This window comes from Archocentrus centrarchus, unplaced genomic scaffold, assembly GCF_007364275.1.
Source record: "Archocentrus centrarchus isolate MPI-CPG fArcCen1 unplaced genomic scaffold, fArcCen1 scaffold_48_ctg1, whole genome shotgun sequence".
Classification (NCBI taxonomy): domain Eukaryota; kingdom Metazoa; phylum Chordata; class Actinopteri; order Cichliformes; family Cichlidae; genus Archocentrus; species Archocentrus centrarchus.
This window is the reverse complement of record NW_022060272.1, coordinates 1470124-1495235: the sequence shown is the minus strand read 5'-3', so window position 1 is coordinate 1495235 and position 25112 is coordinate 1470124. Positions and strand designations below refer to the sequence as shown.

The 25112-nt window shown below is 40.4% G+C and overlaps 1 protein-coding gene across 1 annotated transcript; it reads right to left on the bottom strand.

Annotated features, from left to right (window-relative positions):
- Positions 1-2122: 2122 nt before the first annotated feature.
- On the bottom strand, positions 2123-5952 carry fgf19 (fibroblast growth factor 19). Its single transcript, XM_030725206.1, has 3 exons — positions 5742-5952; positions 5535-5638; positions 2123-2608 (listed from the first exon to the last, which is right to left on the bottom strand). The coding sequence occupies exons 1-3, from the start codon at positions 5950-5952 to the stop codon at positions 2294-2296; spliced, it is 630 nt and encodes a 209-aa protein (XP_030581066.1). The 3' UTR covers positions 2123-2293.
- Between the last annotated feature and the right edge of the window lie 19160 nt (positions 5953-25112).

Here is a 25112-nt window from a genome sequence, read left to right as displayed (position 1 = left end):
GAGTAAAAGTAAAAAGTACTCAGAAAAATAAATACTCAAGTAAAGTACAGATACCTAAAAAATCTACTTAAGTACAGTAACGAAGTATTTGTACTTCGTTACTTCCCACCTCTGCCCAAAATACAAAGCGCCTTGAGGCAACTGTTGTGATTTGGTGCTATATAAATAAATTTGAATTGAATTGAATTGGAGTCTGTCAGTATTACTCAGCAAAAGAGATTCATTGTTGCTTTTGCTGTCTGAATCCAGTTTGAGTCAACACACTGTTGGATTCCTCTAACAGCTGAAGCAGAGGTCATCCAATTCACTGTGTCTATGGTGAATGGCTATGGGTAATTACTGGATCCTGACTACGCTTTGCACCACTTACATGCATTTGAGCACTTTCTCTAACATCTGTTTCATCTCCGCTGCCACTAGGACAGATAGAGAAAATTGTTACCGCCTCATATCACAATACCTGCATTCAGTTTAGATTTAAGCCCATTTCGATTTATTAAGTTTGTCATGTTTTTGTGTTTTTCTTTTCTGTGCTATGATGAATTCCAAACCCTGACTGAAATTTATCAGATAAACCATTCCTCTGCAAATGATCACATAGGTGATTTAAAACAGCTTTTTTAAAGTTTTTCAAAAGAAAAGGAAGGTTGGACTATAATTAACTTTGACAGCTTGGTTAAAAACTACAGTATTTTGCTATTGTGAAACATGCACTGCAGCCTTGAAGTTCTTGAGCAATTACCTGACAGAGTTACATGTGAAAACACAAATGTCCAACTTAGTCTACTCAAACAAACAAAAAATCTTTACCCTCCCAAGTACAAAGCTTGTGTAACATCCAATTGTTTTCAGTAGTACAGGTAAGTGAATTCACAGCATCACACGTACTGCCTCCTGTATGTTTTATTCAGGGTGGGGTAACTGCAGATAATGTCCTAACTTGATTTTGCTGACACTGTCTTGAGCTTATATGTGGAAGGGGGTTAGAATTGCAAGATACCAATACTTTTCATCAGGTGTTAAAGTATCTCTACTGCAGGCATTTCACTAACATCCTGATCTCATTCTACACAGAGACGAGTGTTTTTCCTCTTCTTCAGTTCAGAAAGGCAGTTTACCCTGAGAGGCTACTTGTGGTGCTTGCTATCAGTTCTCCCCAGAAAGACCAGAGGCCTGCACTATGAAGCAAGTTCAGCATATCCATGGTGTCTTTACCTCATCTGACTTCTCCCAATATTGACAATCAGCCAAAGCATTCATACAAAGGTGGTATCAAAAAGAGTTGTATTCATTTCTAGTGCAAACACTTTGAGTGGTCTGTAAAATTGGAAGAACTGGAAAAAAACAAACAAAAAACATTTAATTAAAATTTAATTAAATAAAAAATAAATATATAAAACAATACCAGCTGTGTGTCAACTTAGCATCACTGCCCCACCATTTAGACATAGGGGTTCTGGCTTAAGAAGATTTTTTTAAAAAGTCAGGTAATACAGGATATTTGCTCCCAAGTATCCACAGTTCTGACTGGTTATCAGGAAAAGACAAAGACTCAAAGAAAGAAACCCTCTCACTGCCTGCACACCGAGGTCTGAGGGAATGATGTTTATCAAGAGGTGACAGGTCATGTGGTTGTGGTTCTGAACATGTTGATCACTTATCTTAAATATAACCTGCTCCAGATAATTTACTGTAGCATAATTTACTGTGGTGATGTAAGAAGTGAACAAACTTTGTTACAGTGACCCCGGGTTAAACTGGAAGTTACCCCACTAAGCCCAAATCCTGCTTCATGCTTAAGGACTTTTGTATAACATAATGGACAAGCCTAACAGGCAAAATATCTGATTGTTTCTTTAATGTCACAGCATTTTCAGTGCTCCTTTATTTTGCACTTCATAGTCATTCCAACTTATAATTCCTTTTCTTTTTCTGCATCTGTATGTGCTGCTTTTTGTTTGCCTGTGGTCACCCTCTCTTTGTTTCTGACACTCCTCCGTGTGCTTTTTTTTCCGGAAAGAATCAGCACTCTTCTTCTCTCTCTGTTCTTTGCACACTAAATATGCTCTGTAGAGCATACACTCTACAGGTGCCATTGTCCACACTGTTGAACGCTGCACTTGTAGTCTTTAGGGTCACTTGTAGTCTTTTGGACTTGACGATGCTGGCAGCAAAACCTTCCTTGGTGTAGGTCTGCAGGAATTGCAGTCAGTCCCTGGGTTTACAAGATTCAGGGAAGAGTGCACAGACACCCCGTGACACATCCTTTGACAGGTGTCTTGGAGCTGCTGTCTCATCTCTTATGGAAGCTGGGACTGCTAATGATCTGTGAGAACTTTCCAAATGCATCTATTGTGTCCACAGGCTCTTCTGTTTTTGCTGCTTTAATGTGGTCATGGATGTTGGACCCAGGGGAGGGGATTTGACTCAGAGTGCTGATCCTGGGGAGGAACTGGGCCAGGGCTGGGACCCCTCGATCTAAGCCCTGCAGTCTTTGCCGGTGGTTTCCCAGACTGAGCAGGACTCCATGTCTGTCAGAGATGTATATGTTGTACCCATCTGGCAAGATCTGCTCTCTGAAGGTGCAGTCCTCTCTGCTGTAGGTGTGCTGGAAAAGTTCACATTACAGTTACATGTACCACTGTCCATGTTCTAAAATATACTTTTCTATAACCTTTTTTGTCTTTTTTGTTTTTTTTTAATAAATGCACATTAACTGTGAGAAAAAATATGTCTTTTTTGGCATGTGTTTGACCCATAGCTTTATTTGACTGTTTCCTGATTTTCTTAGTTGGGACTTGAGAATTGAGAAATATAACTAACAATTTATCTGTTTATTACTATGATATTTTAGGACAGAAATTCTATATACACGTTGTTCAGTGAGGGGGGAAAAACAGGGGTTAACAGGGACTATGTTTAAAAAAAAAAAAAAAAACATACGTAAATGGCACTGCAAGTTCTTCGATGGCTGTTTACTTTGGCCAAAGATACGCAGCCAGAGGCCAAGGTTGTTGTTGGTGCTGCTGGGTCTTTTCATTCAGGTTTTTCACTTTGCAAACACATCCTGCCCTGCACCACACTGAACAAAGGTTGATGAACTGGTCAACTATTTGAATGAATGACTGACTGGCATGCCATATTTTCTGAACATGGAAGCTGATTAGCAACATATGACAGGCAGAATAGGCATGCGTCACTTATGTCTACTGAAACCTTTCTAGAATATCCTTTGAAAATGTTTCTAGTCAAACAGTACATCAGACTTCTTTATGGAATATCAGTTTACCACTTAGAAGTGTTCAAATCAGCTGGACTACGTGCAACAGAGGTATTTGTTGAAGTGCTGAAATAAATATCAGAATATGAAGTCCAAACCAGCAATAGTCAGTCTACAGTGTAGATTATGAAATATCCTCTAGGAAAAGATTAATTGGAGCATAAAGCTGAATTACACTACATAAGTTTTTTTTTCCTTCAGAACTTTTACAAATAACACAAAGATGGAAGAGAAGCTTATTTTACCCATCTTACTTATTATTCTACTTGTCATGTGCTTCTCCTTATATGGCAAGAATCACACTGCTGAGAACAGGTATGTTTCAGGATGACCTGTGGTCATCATGGTTTCATTGTGACTGTCAATGCAAAGTTAAGTGTCTTAGCTCTTGTTGCAAAAAGTGCAAGTGCAGTTATTATAGCTATGATAACTGTTGCAGTATATAAATATAGCATGCAGACAAGCAGAGGCACAGACAGGAAGGATCTGAACCCATTTGTATGACTGACAAAAGCACATCCCAGGACTCTGCAGTCCTGAGTAAATCTTAGTACACCTTTGCTGCTTCCATAGGAATTGAGAGGGTGAGTCGCAGCCAGGTGTTATTAATCAAATGCTCTTGATAAATTGATCATCAGCAAACATGACCATCTTTATAACAGCAGAAAGTTAGGCCAGCTTTTAGGTGTGTGTTAACACAGTGCTGCAATCTTCCCACACATGGATGTTCCAACAAATTCATCTCAAGGTCAGACTGTGCAATGCTCAGAAAAACTGCACTCTTCTTTATACCAAAGTACGCTTGAGTCAAATGTTCGACAGCTTAAGCTTGATGAAACTGGCTCATTCAACAGGACAATGATCCCAGGGACAGCAGCAAATTTACATCCGAATGGTTGAAAAAAGAAAAGAATCAAGGTGTTGCAATGGTCCAGTCAAGGTCCACACCTCAACCTGATTAAAATGCTGCAACTGGACCTGTGCATAAACAAATGCCTGCACACAGCAACAAACTGAAGCAATGTTATAAAGAAAAGCAGGCCACAAATCCTCCACAATGATGTGAGAGGCTAATGAACTCATGCAGAAAATATTTACTTCAAATTATTGCTGCTAAAAGTGGTTCTACAAGCTACCGGATCATGGGTGTATTTAGTTGTTCACAGAACTGCAAACCTCCTGCTTCGAAGAACAGCACAGAACCAGCAGCAACGGACGCTTGGTTGGTGTGTGGGGTTCGGTATTCTACAAAGGAGTCTTAGGGCCACATCGAGAAAAAACACAATATTCTGCATTTTGAGAATAAAGTCAAAATTTTGAGAAAAAAGTCAAAATACTATTTTGAGATTAAGTTGTCGTTTCAAGTCAAGCAACTCCCATGGCTGCAATACCCTCTACAAAATGCCTTGGGTAGATGAAACAGTTTGATCAGCTTCCTTATTGTGTCTTGTGATTTTACATATCTGTACTGCACAAAGGTGCAACCATCCATATCCTTGTGTCTGTCCAGTGCCAGCTTGTGTGTTTTTTCCTTCTGAGCAGATACAGCTTTCTGCACCATCTCTTTAACGTCCTCATACTTATCACTTTAATCTCCACATTTTGACTTTTTTTTCTCGAAACAGCATTTTGACTTTTTTCCCCCAAAATTTTGACTTTATTGTGAAAATGCACAATTTTGTGAATGGGTAAATGTAAATGTGTTGTATAAACTTTGAATGCTCAGACGGAGTAGAAAAGCGCTATATAAGAACTAGTCCATTTAGCTGCTTTAGACTCTTGAAATGTTGTTAGCAGAAAGGTGTGAAATATTCAGTAATGACTGTTTAGGTTTAATCTGTTTATGCAGCCATTTTTCTGTTGCTTGCATTTTTTTTTCTATTTGTATTCTAATATTTGAATTATAGATCAATCTGTCTTTTTTTTAGCTTAACTTAAGCTTAAGTATTGCATGTGAGCATTCACGTCACACTGCGATTCAAGCTTTTACTAGAATTGTATACTTTAATATTAATTGCATTTGCTCAGTATCTAATAGCACTTTAATAGTTTAACCTCACTTGTCATTTAATAGGCTACGCTAAAATTATTTTTCATCCTTCTACATAATTGTGTTTTATACATGTTTTTGTAAAGCACTATGTAACGTTGGTAACACACTATACATTCAAATAAATCAAATAAACATTCATTCTTTTTCTTTCTTCAAATTATTATTATTAGTATTTATTATTATTGTTGTTGTTATGCTTACCGATGAGTACAGTGTGCCGTCGTTTTCTATGCACAGGAACCGTGCGGTTGCGACCGCTCTGATGACAACACGACCCGGACCCACTGGACGAATTTCCATTAGGCCTAAAATTCAAATGTGCACCACAATTCAATATCACAGCCAGTGTAGTAACAAGTATCACAGTTTGCAGCCTTTTAACTCTGCGTTTTAAAACGTTCGGCTTACTGTGCAGAGTCTGGACCGCAGAACCGTGGATCTGTCCATCCTCACTGATCAGCAGGTGCATTCCCGGCCTGGTGGCATACAAGTGCCTAAGCCGGACCACCTGGGCCCAGCCGTGGGCGATGTGGGGCCCGTTGTCTGATAGGGGCATGCAAACAGTTCCTACACCAAAAAGCACATTGACAACGGATACGGTCACCACGAGCAGCAGCATGACTCGTAAACTCTGATAGCGCGGTGTCGCTGCTCTGTCCATTTGGCAGTGAATCTCTTCCTAAGGCAGCCTTTTAAATGTGGCTCTTATCAGCTGCAGATAACCCTGTTTCCCAGAAACACACCACAACACACCCCTGCGCGGCATCCAACTGAATCCTGACTCTGCGCTGGCCCCAGACGAGCCCAGACACCGGCCCGAGTCCCGTTCAGCTTTCCGTCAAACATCCGCTCGGTTAGCTGGATGTTATTGTTACAATAAAATCCGCACGTATGGGCATCGCTTCAGTTTTAGCAACTTGAGTTAATACATTCAAGTGGATCGTTTGGATATGATATATTTTGCATTCAAAACATGTGAATATAAACACAACAGTGCGCTTAAAAACTTAACGTGGACTAAATGAAACATTAAAGTAGATATTTACAGCTCAGTTTGCCTCTAACTGTCCAAAAATCATGCGTGCATGCTTGACAGGCCAGAATCTCATAACTGGCATTTACATAAAAGTTAAACTGTAATCAGAGTAAATATCAGCATTCACTAAAATGCAACCTGAGGCCCAGATTTGAAAAACTGTTGTAACCTTTGTAAATTATTTCTCTCTGAAGGAAAAGTGTGTTAATGTATGAGTTATGACAGCTTATCAAACTGTTAAATATTGCAAAAATTAATTTAAAATGTAAGGATGTGAATAAAAATCTCAAATCTTTCTGACTATGGAGGATTTCCTCTTTCACTGCTGACTACATAACCTTGAATTTGGTAAGGTGCTCCTTTGATCATTGTTATCATATCATCAGTACAATAACTTTTGAATATAGCCTCATTTATTTGGGGCCAGTCTGATTGCTTATCTATTTGTTACTTAGTTAATAAGGGCACAAACTGCACATCTATGCAGGTCTGCTCAGTCATTACTCAAAGTGTCTGTATGGCTTCTGTCACTAGATGGCACACTAGAATTTGAACTGAACTCTTTGCATGCAGGGAACACTGAGATTTAAGGAAACAGTAAAGAAGCCATGCAAATATCTGTGTTATTGCAGCTGCAGGTTAAACCCTGCACAAGCTTGGCAAACACAGCTGCATTCAACTATATTTTCTAGTTAGACTTTGCCTCCAGACTCCATGGACTTGCACAGTTTGCCTGATTAACATCTACCTCAATGTCTTGTAGCACTTTTTAACATAGACCAACTTACACCTCCATCCAGCCATCCATTCACTTCTGCTTATCCTGTTCAGGGTCACGGGGGGGCTGGAGCCTATCCCAGCTGACATAGGGCGAGAGCCAGGGTACACTCTGTGGCAGGTCACCAGCCTGTCGCAGGGCCAACACATTGAGACAGACAACATCCACACTCACATTCACACCTATGGGCAATTTAGAGTTTCCAGTTAACCTAACCGCAGTAACTGAATGTCTTTGGACTGTGGAAGGAAACCGGAGTACCTGGAGAAAACCCACACAGAACATGCAAACTCCACACAGAGAGGGAGAGGCCTGGGCCAAGGTGGAATCGAACCCAGGCCTTCCAGATGGTATTCTAACTGTGAGGCAGCAGTGCTAACCACAGCAGCACCATGCTGCCCTCAACTTACACCTTATCATTCTATTTGTAACATTATGAATGGAACGTCTGACTAAGGACCTTCTGATTGCACGGTCTGGGTGTGGGGCCTTTTAAATTTATTATTTGTCAATAAAAATACAAAAGCTCCACCTGAAACATTTCACAAACATTTGTGAAAGAATGGGTCGCTTTCAGGAGCTCAGTGAATTCACCCAGTGGTGCTGGAGATCTTGTCAAAATTCATTTATCAGCACAGAAAAGTCCCCCAAAACACTGGCAATGCAGTAAAAGCATGTGTGGGTAAAAAAAACACTGACTGGCCTCCCAGATCCCAGACTGCACCATTACTGAAACAGTGTGGGATCACCCATCCATTCTCTTCTGCTTATCCTTTTCAGGGTTGCAGGGGTCTATCCCAGCTGACATAGTGCAAGAGGCAGAGACAGACAACCATTCACACCTATGGACAATTTAGAGCGACCAAGTAACCTAACTCCTCCTAATAGAGAACATGCAAACGGGCCAAGGTGGAATTCAACCGACACCTTCTAGATGTCATTCTAACTGTGAGGCAGCAGTGCTAACCTCTGCACCACCATGCTGCCCACCACACTGCAACATTACTGAAGCAGTGTGGGATCATGCTGACAGATAATGGAACCAACATCCAAAGAAGAGCTTTGAATATCCTTCAGGAAGCCTGGAGAACTGTTCCTGAAGACTGTTTACAGAAATTACAGAAAGCTGCCTCAGAGAGTTCAGACTGTGCTGAAGGTAAAGGTGGTCAGTGGCTTTCTGTTTAACTGTTAAATTGCATTTACATGTATGTTTGCACATTTCGATAAATGAGTACACCTATTTTCTGTAAAATATAAAGTAATTAGAGATTTTGGCACTGTACTGTATAATGAGTAAACCACCAAATTAAAGTGTAGGGAGGAAAGGGAAAGAAAAGTCGGAGTATCAGAGTTTTCATGAATGCAGCCTGGAAACAGTTTTCTGACCTAGCTGAGTCAAAGAAACTAAACAGGCATCATTCTATCAGATGGAAATTACGTCTGCATATTTTTTAAGAAATTTGTACAGACATGCAGAGATGTGTATGTGGGGGATTCTTATCTGCAGGAAGTGTTATTTCACACCTGATCATTGTGAAGGGAAAAAGTTTTGCTGTGATGCAAATGATGCGCAACAGCTGAACAACAAGCACTAAAAGGAGAAAAGCAAAAGTCTCTCATTTTAACATCGCCCTACAGTTCAAGAAAATATAAACTGGACTGTTTTTATGACGTATTCTAAAATACTTTCTGACGATTCAGTAGAAGAGGACCGTGTACTCTGCCAGAGGGGCTCAGCGTGTCAAACATCTCCTGTGGTACATCTTAAGCCACACTCACACACACTGTGATTAAAAAATACTATTGAGGGCTGACTGTGGTTGGGGTTGAAATTCCTTGTTTGTGGGGGCTGGGAGAGCTGTTTCTATTGTCATTAAATGCGAAAACCAGATTGAACACTAATGTCATGTGAATTCTCTCCTACCTGTCAGCACATGCAGTTTTTGCACCTATAAATAAATAAATAAATAAATAAAATAAATAAATACTGCAGTATTTGGCTGGACACTTGTGCAGAAAATGGGTCTGTTGTTACATTTGGTTGCTTATCAGCAGTGCAGAGTATTCATATGAATCACAGAGGAGATTAAGATTAGTGACAGACACCTCAGTGCTTATTTTATTGTGTGTTTATTTGGAAAGCCGGCTCGTCAGCAGCACGGGATTATTCCCGTTCTTGTAAGGACCGCATAATTCCACATATTTCTGCCATATTTCTTTAAAGCAGAGTACACACTCTCATATCACATCTAAATGCACCATTAACTGACAGAACCCAGCAATAATCAATTCATGTTTAAATTTTGAATTTACTTTTTGTTTAAAAACATTAGCAGGACAGTTAAATAATTGTTTTATGGTTTCATGTTCATTAGTCAGCAATAACCATCAAGTGTAAGCAGCTTGATCGTGTGCACAGCCTCTACTTTACTGGCAGCAAATATCTATATCAGTGTTAAACAAAAGGTTCAACATTATGATGCTGTTAGAATATTAGAACCTCTGAGCAAATATAAAATGTATGAATATACAACATCATGGGCTGTAAATGAATGTGTTTCCATTATCATCCATTATACAGATGCAGTGGGTGTATCTTTATGTGTGTGAAGGCAGAAGAGCAAACACTTTTGGCAATATAGTGTATCAGTACTATATTTTACTATATTATATAATATTCAAAACTTTGTTCTTGTAGAAAAAAGCAAATTCATCAAAATAATTTGCTAAAACAAATTAGTTGGTGTGGTTTTGGAGGGATTGAGTAGTTTGTCAGAAAAGCTGAATTAGACTGATTATTGTTAATCAGTCGGGAGACGTAGGATTGGCTGATTTTATTTCATTACTGTAGCAGTAAAGTGCATTTTTCCAAATGAAATTGTAGTTTAATTTTTCTAGATTTTCTCTCAGCTCTCCTGCAGATTCCTTTTGTCAGTGTTACCATTTCACAGTTTCTCCAGTGTGTTTTAGGTGGACCACAGACATTAATCATTTTCACAGGAGCAACATAGTCAATGATTTGAGAATTTCAAAGAAAATTGTTGATTTCATCACGATGTCAGCTGGTAATGTGTGTTTGAAAATTCACTAATCAATGTATCAGCTGTGCTGGCATTGATATCACACTTACTGATAAATTAGTTTGTATTTGCTTTAATAGATAAATAATACGTTACTGAAAATACAGTACCTCCCAATATAAAAATACAGTACCTCCCAATATAAAAATACAGTACCACCAAGATAAAAATACAGTACCACACAAAAGTTTGGGCACAGTGTGTGTGATGTATAGTGAGAAGTAATACAGCAGGAGATATAGAATGAAATACTAAATTTAAATTTAGATATTTGTCAAATGACAAAGATTTACAGTTAATTTATATATATATAAAATGTAATCAAAAACAAACATCTTTTATGTTAATGATCTGAGTTAGGTCAGCTGGGTGAGTTTTAAGTTGCAGGGAGTGACAGAGAAATTTGGGAAATTTGGTTTGGGAAAGCTATATATTGATGTATTAGTAATTATAGACCATGAGGAGTCCAAAGGGTCAAAGATACTTGGAGTGATGTTACAAGATGAAGAGTTCTGAATATGGGAATTTTTAAAGTTTACACAGGGTCCTATCTCCACATGAGAGGCAGCTGGAATAAGTGGGGATCGATTAAGGCTGGCGTTAAAACCCAGATGATGTCAGTAGTAATGAAACTGGTCAGACTGAATGGATGGTGATGAACTGCTTTCACCTGCTGCGATGGGAGTACCTGAATGGATACAGTAATACCACAGGAGATGTTTGACAAAAGTTTTTGTTTGTTTGGATGTTTGCCATCGTATCTGAATAACTGACTGCACGACCAGAACAGACTGAAATTATCAATGAAGAAGACACTTATATTTTTTGTGCGATTGAGGTTGTGTTCTATTGTTATTTTTATGTCACTGCTAGCTGCAAACTATTTGCTCCCCTTGGGATAATAAAGATTTTTTTGACTTTTGACTGGGCAGTGCAGGCTGAGGAGACCCAGGTGTGCAATGACAGTAACCTGCTGAAACGCCCAACACCACTGCTGCAGGTGGGTATGGGTCCAGATACAAAAATGTGCTCTTCATATTTCTTTTGTGAGCAGAATAAATGTTCAGAGTCTTTTGTGAGTAGTTCTGATTGCTCTTTGTGGATGTTGTTTGCTCCTGCATGTATGGCTTTTGTAAAGCTTTTTGTTCTATGTCTCAGACATTGGCTCCCAGGAAACAGCAGGTTATTGCTGAGTCTTGTGGGCTCCAAGCTGCTTGGCCTCGAGCTTGGCTCTGAATGTGTGCTTGCTGAGGGTTAGAGCTATGGAAGTGTGGTGTTGTCTGGATTGCAGGAGGCCTCAGCAGCTAGGGAATCCAGGAAAAGTTCATTCACCTGGATTTGGTAGAGTTTGGAAATGCTACTTTCCAGTTGGGCTATTTCTAGCTAAGCATCCAGCAGGAGAGGTGAGTAGTGACTCTCTGAGGTGGAATCCATTTGAATTTACTGTTTAGATATTAAGCAAATGTACAAACCACAGAGTGGAAGACTACTAAAAGATACATTAAGTGTAAGTTGTCAAAATTATTAAGTTATTCAAACAAAAACAAGTAGAAACAAACCAAAATAGGTAGACGGCAAACTGTCCTTACCCGAGGCAAAAGAAACTGCCAAGCAAAGATTCACAGCCTTGGCTGAGTGTTTGAAGATTTATACCAGAGACATGAAAGCCAGGAAAATAAACCAGATTTTCTTCACTGAACCATCCAAGGTATACATTGCTGAATACATGAGCAGGACCCAGAAAGGAATTGGCATTAACACGAGAAGAGCAAAATGGCAGCTACTGGTAGACGGACTACAAGAAAGCCTATAACTCAGTGTCTTACACATGGATCCTGGAATGCCTAGAACTGCACAAGATCAACAGGAACCCAAGAGCCTTCATCAGCAAATGAGTGCGTATGTGGAAAACAACATCAGAGGCCAACTTCAAGCCAATTGCACATCACCATTAAGTGTGGCATTCACCAAGGAGATGCTCTGTCCCCCACTGGTGTTCTGCATACGCCTTAACGCCCTCAGCCAGATCATTCACATAAATGATTACAGATATCGACTATGGAATGGAGCAAACATCAGCCAGCTCCTCTACATGGACGACATCAAGCTGTATGCCAGGAGGCAATGAGACATCAATTCGCTGATCCACACCACACAGATCTACAGAAATGCCATCGGAATGTCATTCGGACTGGAGAAGTGTAGCTGGATGAAGAAGCATGACACTAAGATCAAGGCAGCATGAAGGGAAGTTAGCTAGCTGCAGAACTGCAGAAAGGTGTGATGAAGAAAGGGGTGCTTAAGAAGTACAACAGGCTGTCCATACATGAGGCCTTAGAGACTGCCAAGCAAAGACTCACAGCCTTGGCTAACTGCCTGAAGAGGTATACCAGGTATATATTCTGGTAATTGGAGGTATTTTTCACCTAGAACATGAAGGCTGAAAATTTGTACTATGGTGCTTCTCCCTGTGCTGAATTCTGTTTATGCAATCATTTCTTCTGCCTGTGGTTTCAGGAAGATTTTGATAATGAAAATGCTAAAAATTCATTGCTAACCAACAACCTTATTAATCAGTCGACAAGTAAAGCACACCATGCCAAACTTTCTATTTATGCCAAGGGCAAATCACAGTGGAAACCAGTTTGGACTTGGTTTCAGGAAGCAGAAAGCTAACATTTCTTGCATTCCTTCAGGCTGTCATGAGGCCTCTTTTAGCCAAGCCTGAAGCTGAGTGAAGCAACAAAAATATACATAGACGCACCTGTTGGAGTCTGGTCAAGGCCGCAAAGCAGAGAGAGAATGGAAGAAATAATGCAGAAGTTTTTTAAAATTGTAGTACTTTTATGCGGTGATCCTAAATACAGTGATTACAAATGAATTGTTTTAGATACCTCCACAGCTCAGTCAGCCTACATCAACAGACTTGTACATTCTTGCAAGTCTGGTTTACCTCTTAATTCCTCTCCTCAAAGAGTTAACAGAACTGTATGTTTAAAATGAGTGGTTCCCCTTTAATATTGTTAAAATGATCTCATCTGATATGGACTAACTGCATTAACAGAGTTAACCTCAAGACTATGTTTTCTCATGCCTACATGATTCATCCATCACATGGAATATTCCCAATGTTTTATTTACCATATATTTGGATGTTCCAAAACAAAAGCTCAGCTGAAGACAATATTTTCATTCAGAGCATGATCTGCATGTATGAAGCTTGCTATTACGTTTGCATCATTGCAATTAACCATGTGCAGATTTTTTGTTTACTTCATACTGTACATTGCAAATACACTGCTCAAAAAAATAAAGGGAACACTCAAATAACACATCCTAGATCTGAATGAATGAAATATTCTCATTGAATACTTACATTGAATGTTCTGTACAAAGTTGAATGTGCTGACAACAAAATCACACAAAAATCCTCAATGGAAATCAAATTTATTAACCAATGGAGGCCTGGATTTGGAGTCACACACAAAATTAAAGTGGAAAAACACACTACAGGCTGATCCAACTTTGATGTAATGTCCTTAAAACAAGTCAAAATGAGGCTCAGTATTGTGTGTGGCCTCCACGTGCCTGTATGACCTCCCTACAACGCCTGGGCATTCTCCTGATGAGGTGGCAGATGGTCTCCTGAGGGATCTCCTCCCAGACCTGGACTAAAGCATCCACCAACTCCTGGACAGTCTGTGGTGCAACGTGATGTTGGTGGATGGAGCGAGACATGATGTCCCAGATGTGCTCAATCGGATTCAGGACTGGGGAACGGGCGAGCCAGTCCATAGCTTCAATGCTTTCATCTTGCAGGAACTGTTGACACACTTCAGCCACACGAGGTCTAGCATTGTCCTGCGTTAGGAGGAACCCAGGGCCAACTGCACCAGCATATGGTCTCACAAGGCACCATTACTGACCCACTGCCAAACCGGTCATGCTGAAGGATGTTGCAGGCAGCAGATCGCTCTCCACGGCGTCTCCAGACTCTGTCACGTCTGTCACATGTGCTCAGTGTGAACCTGCTTTCATCTGTGAAAAGCACAGGGCGCCAGTAAGATAAGATAAGATAAAACTTTAATGATCCCACGACGGGGAAATTTACGCATTACAGCAGCTCAGTATAGAGAAAAATGAAAAGGATGAGTAAAAAACAAATGAACTAAAATAGAATAGAATAAAATAAAATAAAATAGAATAGAAAAAACTATACACATATACATAAGCAGTATATACATAAAATATATATATATATCAATGTCAATACACACATGTACATATATGGTAAATGGACTAGTTCTTATATAACGCTTTTCTACTCAGATATGAGCACTCAAAGCGCTTATACAACACATTCACATTTACCCCATGCACACGCATTCATACAAGCACTTCCATGATTAATTAATTAAGCTAAGTGCTTTAATCGGCTAACATTCACTCACATTCATACTCCGACGGAATGGTCGGAGAGCAACTTGGGGTTAAGTATCTTGCCCAAGGATACATTGGCACGCAGCCTGCAGTAGCCAGGAATTGAACCACTGACCTTCCAATCAGTAGGTGACCTGCTCTACCTACTGAGCTACAGCCACCCCATATATACATATACACACACACATCAAAACACTATATACAGATATCAAAACATTATATACATTTGTAGCCGGTAAGGTACACAGCATACATGGTATGCATTATATGGGTGAGTGTAATAAATAAAATGTAACTGGACTGTCTGGATAAAGTGATGGCAGAGGAGGTAAAGTGTCCAAGTGACTCAAAACATTATGATGTGTTATACAGTCTAACTGCTGTTGGGATGAATGAATGTGGCGAATTTGCCAATCCTGCCAATCCTGGTGTTCTCTGGTAAATGCCAAACATCCTGCACAATGTTGGACTGTGAGCACAACCCCCATCTGTGGACGTCGGGCCCTCATACCATCCTCATGGAGTCGGTTTCTAACAGTTTGTGCAGACACATGCACATTTGTGGCCTGCTGGAGGTCATTTTGCAGGGCTCTGGCAGTGTCCCTCCTGTTCCTCCTTGCACAAAGGCGGAGGTAGTGGTCCTGCTGCTGGGTTGTTGCCCTCCTATGGCCTCCTCCACTTCTCCTGATGTACTGGCCTGTCTCCTGGTAGCTCCTCCAGCCTCTGGACTCTACACTCACAGACACAGCAAACCTTCTTGCCACAGCTCGCATTGATGTGCCATCCTGGATGAGTTGCACTACCTGAGCCACTTGTGTGGGTTGTAGAGTCCGTCTCATGCTACCACGAGTGTGAAAGGACCACCAACATTCAAAAGTGACAAAACATCAGCCAGAAAGCATAGGTACTGAGAAGTGGTCTGTGGTCCCCACCTGCAGAACCACTCCTTTATTGAGTGTATCTTGCTATTTGCCAATAATTTCCACCTGTTGTCTATTCCATTTGCACAACAGCATGTGAAATTGATTGTCAATCAGTGTTGCTTCCTAAGTGGACAGTTTGATTTCACAGAAGTTTGATTTACTTGGAGTTATATTGTGTTGTTTAAGTGTTCCCATTATTTTTTTGAGCAGTGTATATTGAATGTGTGTATGGAGCATGTGGAGATGTAGGCAGCGTGACTCTCCATCTCTGCTTAGCGCTTGACTTTGATGTTTCTGATGATTCTGCATTCCAGTATAGTGTGAAGTTTTTAAAAACTTCAGAGACAATTTTAGATATTTAGATATATTATTATTATTATTATTAATATTAATAATAATAATAATAATAATAAAGTAGAAGCCTGGAAATTTTTCCACCAACAGTTATCTCAACCTCCTTTACATTGTGTGATAAAGAGGCTATTTTAGCTATATTATTAGAAATGATTGACAATGATCTGTCAATCATCTTTGACCTAGAATGTGTCAATAATGGAGATAATAAACTCACATTTAACAGGTTCAGGGAGGGGTGGTTATCTGCTGTGACCAGTCAGGGGGTGTAAAAGAAAAGAGACAATAGAAAAAAATGAGGAGATCCAAGGATTCAAGCATTCTTTATTGTCATTTGCATCACATTTGCATGCAATGGAACAAAATTCTGTCCTCAGGTCCCAGTCTTGCCCATGTAATATTTATGACAGTTTCAGTGATGAAAGAAGAATAAATATCAATATAAATATGACAACAATATAAAGAAAATGTATACATATATACACATATACATGTATGCATACATAAAAATAAATATGGACTACAGTATAAAAATGAGAGCAGCAGCACGTGTGTCCAATAGCTGAGTGAATGTATACATAGTTGTGTAAAAGCAGTGCAGCTACACAGCCCCATCAGAGTTCAACAGTCTTACAGCTTCAGGGAAGAAGCCTTTCCTCTGTCTGGTGGTCCTGCTCTTGATGATCCTCAGCCTCCTGCCTGAGGGGAGTGGAACAAAGAGTGTGTCTGCTGAGTGTGTGGGGTCCTTCAGGATGCAGGTGGCCCTTTTCCTGCATCTGGAGGTGTAAATATCCATGGTAGTGGAAAAGCTGACTCCAACAGTCCTCTGTACAGCCTTCACCACCCTCTGCAGAGCCTTTTTTCTCTGCTGCAGAGCAGCTTCCATGCCACACGGTGATGCAGGAGCCCAGGATGCTCTCCACCACACATCTGTAGAATGAGGAGAGGACTGAGCTTCGAAGTCCAGTGCGCCTCAGCCTTCTGAGGAAGAAGAAGTGCTGGTGTGCCTTGCTGACCAGACTGGAAGTGTTGTTGCCAGGTGAGGTCGTTACTTAGGTGTACACCCATGTACCTGTACCTGGGGACAACTTCCACCACAATGTGCAGGGGAACAAGAGGGTGTCTGACTCTTCTGAAGTCCATGATCATCTCCTTTGTTCTTGTCACATTGAGCAAAGATTGCTCTCTCTGCACCAACCCTCCAGGTATTCCACCTCCTCCCTGTAGCAAGACTCAGTGTTGTTAGGAATGCATCTGACCACTGTTGTGTCATCTGCAAACTTCACAATTTAACAGCCTGAGTGTTTTGCTGAGCAGTCATATGTGAGCAGGGTGGAACAGAAAGGGGGTCAGCACACCGGCCTGGGGAAAGCCAGTCCTGAGGATGATGGGGGAGGAGGAGACGTCATGGATCCTCACAGATTGGGGCCTGTTTGTCAGGAAGTCCAGGACCCAGTTGCAGTTGCAGTCCAAATGTGAATAGTTTGTGCGCCAGTTTCTGTGGAACGATGGTGATGTGAAGTCCACACATACAGTGGCTTGCAAAAGTATGCATACCCCTTGAACTTTTCCATATTTTGTCACATTACAACCACAAACATATTTCACTGGAATTTAATGTGAAAGACCAACACAAAGTGGTATACAATTGTGAGGTGGAACGAAAATTATACATGATTCAAAACCTTTTTTACAAATAAAAAACTGAAAAGTGTGGTGTGCAAAAGAATTCAGCCCCCCTGAGTTAATACTTTGTGGAACCACATTTTGCTGCAGTTACAGCTGCAAGTCTTTTAGGGTATGTCTCCACCAGCTTTGCACATCTAGTGACTGAAATTTTGGCCCATTCTTCTTTGCAAAACGTCAAAACAACCCCCTATGAGCAGCACTTAGCGACAGTGAGAAGGAAAAACTCCCGTTTAAAAGGAAGAAACCTCCAGCAGAACCAGGCTCAGGGAGGGGCAGTCATCTGCTGTGACTGGTTGGGCTGAGGAGAGAGAAAAAAAAGACATGCTGTGGAAGAGAGCCAGAGATTAATAACAATTAATGATTAAATGTAGAGTGGAGTATAAACAAATTAAATAAGGTTAATGAAAAGAAACAGTGCATCATGGGAACCCCCCAGCAGCCTAGGCATATGGCAGCAAAACTAAGGGAGGGTTCAGGGTCACCTGATCCAGCCCTAACTATAAGCTTGACCAAAAAGGAAAGTTTTAAGCCTAAACTTAAAAATAATCCAAGCTGGGAGCTGGTTCCACAGAAGAGGCGCCTAAAAGCTGAAGGCTCTGCCTCCCATTCTACTCTTAAGTATCCTAGGAACCACAAGTAAGCCAGCAGTCTGAGAGCGAAGTGCTCTATTTGGGTGATATGGTACTATGAGGTCTTTGAGATAAGACAGGGCCTGATTATTCAAGACCTTGTAGGTGAGGAGAAGGATTTTAAATTCTATTCTAGATTTAACAGGGAGCCAATGAAGAGAAGCCAATATGGGAGAAATCTGCTCTCTCTTTCTAGTCCCTGTCAGTACTCTAGCTGCAGCATTTTGGATCAGCTGAAGGCTTTTCAGGGAGCTTTTAGGACAGCCTGATAATAATGAATTACAATAGTCCACCCTAGAAGTAATAAATGCATGAATGAGCTTTTCAGCATCACTCTGAGAAAGGATGTTTCTAATTTTAGAAATATTGCGCAAATGCAAAAAAGCGGTCCTCTATATTTGTTTAATATGTGCATTGAAGGACATATCCTGGTCAAAAATGACTCCAAGATTTCTCACAGTGCTACTGGAGGCCAAAGTAATGCCATCCAGAGTAAGTATCTGGTTCAACACCATGTTTCTAAGATTTGTGGGGCAGAGTACAAGAATTTCAGTTTGATATGAATTTAGAAGCAGGAAATTAAAGGTCATCCAGGCCTTTATGTCTTTAAGACATTCCTGCAGTTTAACTAATTGATGTGTGTCATCTGGCTTCATTGATAGGTAAAGCTGACTATCATCTGGATAACAATGAAAACTGATGCAATGCTTTCTAATAATACTGCCTAAGGGAAGCATGTATAATGTAAATAGAATTGGTCCTAGCACAGAACCCTGTGGAACTCCATAATTAACCTTAGTGTGTGAAGAAGAGTCCCCATTTACATGAACAAATTGGAGTCTATGAGATAAATATGATTCAAACCACTGCAGTGCAGTACCTTTAATACCTATAGCAAGCTCTCATCTCTGTAATAAAATGTTATGGTCAACAGTATCAAAAGCTGCACTGAGGTCCAACAGGACAAGAACAGAGATGAGTCCACTGTCAGAGGCTCTAAGAAGATCATTTGTAACCTTCACTAATGCTGTTTCTGTACTGTGATGAATTCTGAAACCTGACTGAAACTCTTCAAATAAACCGTTCCTCTGCAGATGATCAGTTAGCTGTTTTGCAACTACTCTTTCAAGAATCTTTGAGAGAAAAGGAAGGTTGGAGATTGGCCTATAATTAGCTAAGACAGCTGGGTCAAGTGATGGCTTTTTAAGTAGTAGTTTAATTACAGCCACCTTTAAGGCCTGTGGTACATAGCCAACTAATAACGACAGATTGATCATTTTTAAGATTGAAGCATCAATAATTGGAAAGACTTCTTTGAACAGTCTAGTAGGAATGGGATCTAATAAACATGTTGCTGGTTTGGAGGAAGTAACTATTGAAGTTAACTCTGAAAGATCAACTGGAGCAAAAGAGTCTAAACAAATACCAGCAGTGCTGAAAGCAGCCGAACATGAAGAATAATCTTTGAGATGGTTATGAATAATTTTTTCTCTAATGTCTAAAATTGTATTTGTAAAGAAATCCATGAATTCACTACTAGTTAACGTGAAAGGAATACTCGGCTCTACAGAGCTCTGACTCTTTGTCAGCCTGGCTACAGTGCTGAAAAGAAACCTGGGGTTGTTCTTATTTTCTTCAATTAATGATGAATAGTAAGATGTCCTAGCTTTACGGAGGGCTTTTTTATAGAACAACAAACTCTTTTTCCAGGCTAAATGAGCATCTTCTAATTTAGTGAGACGCCATTCCCTCTCCAGCTTACGGGTTATCTGCTTTAAGCTGTGCGTTTGTGAATTACACCACGGAGTCAGGCACTTCTGATTTGAAGCTTTCCTTTTCAGAGGAGCCACAGTATCCAAAGTTATACGCAGTGAGGATGTAAAACTATTGACGAGATAATCGACCTCACTGGGAGCAGAGTTTAGGTAGCCGCTCTGTACTGTGTTGGCACTGAAGAGCATAACAATGAAGGAATTAGATCCTTAAACTTAGTTACAGCACTTTCAGAAAGACTTCTACTGTAATAAAACGTATTCCCCACTGCTGTGAAATCCATTAAAGTAAATGTAAATGTTACTAAGAAATGATCAGACAGGAGGGGGTTTTCAGGGAATACTGTTAAGTCTTCAGTTTCTATGCCATATGTTAGGACAAGATCCAGAGTATGAGTAGCCCCTTAACTGGCAAGGGCCCGGTGACGGGCCGTTTGTAGTCCCTTTTATATGGCAGGCTAGACCCTCCCATTTTTATTGACACGTCATTCGGCCAATCATGTAACTGGCTGCACCAAATCACCTGACAAAGCTACGTGACGCCCTCTGAGTATTATTGGCTCTGGGAAACCCATTTCTTAACATGATTGGCCGAATGAGGTGTCAGTCAAAATGGGCGGGTCTAGCCTGCCATATAAATGCACTTCATTCGGCCCGCGGACCAGACGCAGCCGATTAATAGGCTATGAAATGGGTTGTTCAGAGCCAATAGTGACCAGAAGGCGTTATGTAGTTTTTGTCAGGTGATTTTTTTGCTGCCAGTTAAGGGGTTAAAGTGGTGGGTGGGCTCCTTTACATTTTGAGAGAAGCCAATTGAATCTAACAATAGATTAAATGCAGTGTTGAGGCTGTCATTCTCAGCATCTACATGGATGTTAAAATCACCCACTATAATTATTTTATCTGAACTGAGCACTAAATCAGATAAAAAGTCTGAGAAATCAGACAGAAACTCTGAGTAAGGACCAGGTGGACGATAGATAATAACAAATAAAACAGGTTTTTGAGTTTCCCAATTAGGATGGACAAAACTAAGAGTCAGGCTTTCAAAAGAATGAAAACTTTGTCTGGGTCTTTGATTAATTAATAAGCTGGAATTGAAGATTGCAGCTAATCCTCCTCCTCGACCTGTGCTTCGAGCATTCTGACAGTTACTGTGACTCGGGGGTGTTGATTCATTTAAACTAACATATTCATCCTGCTGTAACCAGGTTTCTGTAAGGCAGAATAAATCAATACGTTGATCAATTATTAAATCATTTACTAACAGGGACTTGGAAGAGAGAGACCTAATGTTTAATAATCCACATTTAATTGTTTTATTTTTTGGTGCAGTTGATGAAGCTGTATTATTTATTGTTTTTGAATTTTTATGCGTAGCCCCTTAACTGGCAAGGGCCCGGTGACGGGCCGTTTGTAGTCCCTTTTATATGGCAGGCTAGACCCTCCCATTTTTATTGACACGTCATTCGGCCAATCATGTAACTGGCTGCACCAAATCACCTGACAAAGCTACGTGACGCCCTCTGAGTATTATTGGCTCTGGGAAACCCATTTCTTAACATGATTGGCCGAATGAGGTGTCAGTCAAAATGGGCGGGTCTAGCCTGCCATATAAATGCACTTCATTCGGCACGCGGCCAGACGCAGCCGATTAATAGGCTATGAAATGGGTTTATCAGAGCCAATAATGACCAGAAGGCGTTATGTACTTTTTGTCAGGTGATTTTTTTTGCTGCCAGTTAAGGGGTTAAATAGCTTTTTGCTGATTTTAGCTTTGGTTTTTGGTGGTCTGGGAGCAGGCACCGACTCTATGGGGATGGGGTTTTGGGGGGATGGCAGGAGGAGAGAAGCTGCAGAGAGGCGTGTAAGACTGCAGCTCTGCTTCCTGGTCTCAACCCTGGGTAGTCAGGTTTTAGGAGGGTTAATAAATTTGGCCAGAGTTCTAGAAATGAGAGCTGCTCCATCCAAAGTGGGATGGATGCCGTCTCTCCTAACAAGACCAGGTTTTCCCCAGAAACTTTGCCAATTATCTATGAAGCCCACGTCATTTTTTGGACACCACACAGACAGCCAGCGATTCAAGGAGAACATGCGGCTAAACATGTCGCTCCTGGTCTGATTGGGGAGGGGCCCAGAGAAAACTACAGAGTCCAACATTGTTTTTATAAAGTTACACACCGAGTCAATATTAATTTTAGTGACCTCCGATTGGCGTAACCGGGTGTCATTACTGCCGACGTGAATAACAATCTTACCAAATCTACGATTAGCCGTAGCCAGCAGTTTCAAATTTCCATGAATGTCGCCTGCTCTGGCCCCTGGAAGACATTTGACTATGGTCGCTGGTGTCTCTAGCTTCACGTTTCTCAAAACAGAGTCGCCAATAACCAGAGTTTGTTCCTCGGCAGGTGTGTCGCCGAGTGGAGAAAAATGGTTAGAGACGTGAACAGGTTGGTGGTGTACCCGGGAAATCTGAAGATTACTGAAGGATTTTGGGTCGCAATGTAGGGCCCAGTGTCAGAAAGCTGGGTTTGCGTCTGCTGAAGCAAATCCTAAAATACTGTTATCCCAGCAGGACAATGACCCCCAAAGAAATGGATGAAAACAAAGCACTGCAGAGTTCTGAAGTGGCCAGCAATGAGTGCAGATCTAAATCCCATTGAACACCTGTGGAGAGATTGCTGTTGGGAGAAGGCACCTTCAAAGATAAGAGACCTGGAGCAGTTTGCAAAAGAAGAATGGTCCAAAAGTTAAGAGGTATAAGAAGCTTGTTGATGGTTATTGGAAGTGGTTGATTTCAGTTATTTTTTCCAAAGGGTGTGCAACCAAATATTAAGTTGAGGGTGCCAGTTATTTTGTCCGGCATATTTTTGGAGTTTTGCCTAGAATTATATGAATTTTGGCTTTTTTTTCCCTGTTTTTTTGTGTTGTTCCAATACACACAAAGGAAATAAACATATGCATTAAAAAAGATGTGTAATTGCAATAATTTTCTGGGAGAAATACTTCATTTTCGGCCATGATTGTATGTGTGTGAAGGTAGATGAGCGAATACTTTTGGCAGTACAGTGTAGAATGTTGTATATGATTTCAGCATTTGTATAAATGCACATCTGATTTTGTGGCAGTCACATGCTCAAAGATGTTGATTGCCAAAAGTACGCCCCCAGCATAATGTAAGGGCATTACATTTTCCATAGAAAACACTTGCACATGTTGCTCTCTGGGGTAAAAATAATCACCATTTATTGCTCACAGATTGCTGTTTTATTTATTTTCCTCATAACATAAATACTCTGCTGTGATACTATGTCATATATACATACTGCATTTTTATATGAAAACTTCAGTATGATCAAAGACAACCTTATCATACAATACAATCATACACATTACATTTAAGGGATCAGGTTTTTATCGCCAACTCCCCTCACGCTGGACTTTAGCCATGTGCACAGCACATACTGTATTACATTTTATTAAGCCCTGTATAAAACTACAGAACACGGATAAAAGTATTTTATATAAAACTGTCATAAGACCACATGACATAGAATCAAACATAGTACAGTATCATATTCTCTGAACAGTGACCCACAGGCAGCAGGGTTTGAAAGTCACAGATCAGCAGTTTGCCGTTTATAATAAAACAGTTTGAAGAAATCCAGTCAGTCTTTTTAGAGGTTTTAAAGATGCACGCTGTGATCCACACCCTGGACCACTGCAAAATTTTTCAAATTATCACTCAGCTTCCTGTGACAGTTTCTATTTTTAAAATGGAAAAAAAAAAAAATCTGTTAGATTTGAATGGATTGAGCCACATCGATACAGTAGAATTTTTGTTGCTAAAAATGTTTCTATTTATCATGTTATTACTACCATACCTATGTTGCAATTTACCATTACTAGTGACAAATAAGAGCTAAGCTTTGTGCATGACTATCAGCTAGGTGTAAGAAATAGCTTTTACAATTTGGATGAGCTGATCCTTTAACAGTAACAAATGTGGTTGCTTTTGACCATAAATAAAATCAATGCATGTATGTCTAATGCCTTAGTCTGAGAGAGGCCACATGTCAGCACTGTCATTCAACCTGCCGGGAACTCTTTACATGCACACTTTAAACAGAACCTGCAGCGCTGTGAAAAAGTATTTGCATGTTTGTCACATTTACATAATTCAGATTAAACAAATTTTAATATTACACAAAGATAACATGAGTAAATACAAAATGCATTTTTTAAATGATGATTTCATTTATTAAGAGAAAAAAGATATCCAAACCTACCTGCTGGCCCTGTGTGAATAATATAATCCTAATACTAATAACTGTGCCACCCTCAGCAGCAAGAACTGCAATCAAGTATTTGTAACAACTGTCAGCGAGTCGTTCACATCACTGTGGAGGAATTTTGGCCCACTCTTCTTTGCAGAATTGTTTTAATTCAGCCACACAGGAGGGCTTTCCAGCATTAATGCCACTTCAAAACATTTTTTTTAGCCATTCAGAGGTGGACTTGCTGATGTGTTTTTATTTGTCCTGCTGCATGACTTGAGTGCGCTTGAACTTCAGGGCATGAACTGCTGGCCGGATATTCTCCTTCAGGATTTTCTGGTAGAGAGCAGAATTCATGGTTCCATCAATGATGGCAAGTCATCCTGAAGTAGCAAAACAGCCCCAGACCATCACACTACCACCACTATGTTTGACTGTTGGTATGATGCTCTCTTTATGAAATGCTGTCTTAGTTTTGTACCAGATATAACGGGACAAAAACCTTCCAAAAGGTTCAGCTTTTGGCACATCAGTCCACAGAATATTTTCCCAGAAGTCCATCAGGATGTTATTTGGCAAATGTGAGACGAGCCTCTGTCTTCTTTTTGGCCAGCTGTGGTTTTCTCCTTGGAACTTTCCCATGGATGCCATCTTTGCCCAGTCTCTTTCTTGTTGTTGAATGATGAACTCTGACCTTAAATGAGGGAAATGAGGCCTGCAGTTCTTTAGATGTTGTTCTGGGTTCCTCTGTGACCTCCTGGATGAGTTGTCAGTGCAGTCTTGGAGTAATTTTGGTAA

What these genes read in the sequence shown, in the direction of transcription:
- fgf19 (XM_030725206.1), bottom strand. Translation starts at nt 5,952, where the DNA reads ATGCTGCTGCTCGTGGTGACCGTATCCGTTGTCAATGTGCTTTTTGGT. An exon ending in TGCGGTCCAGACTCTGCACA is followed by an intron (nt 5,639 to 5,741) that starts GTAAGCCGAACG and finishes TTTGAATTTTAG; the next exon opens with GCCTAATGGAAATTCGTCCA. An exon ending in ACGGCACACTGTACTCATCG is followed by an intron (nt 2,609 to 5,534) that starts GTAAGCATAACA and finishes GAACTTTTCCAG; the next exon opens with CACACCTACAGCAGAGAGGA.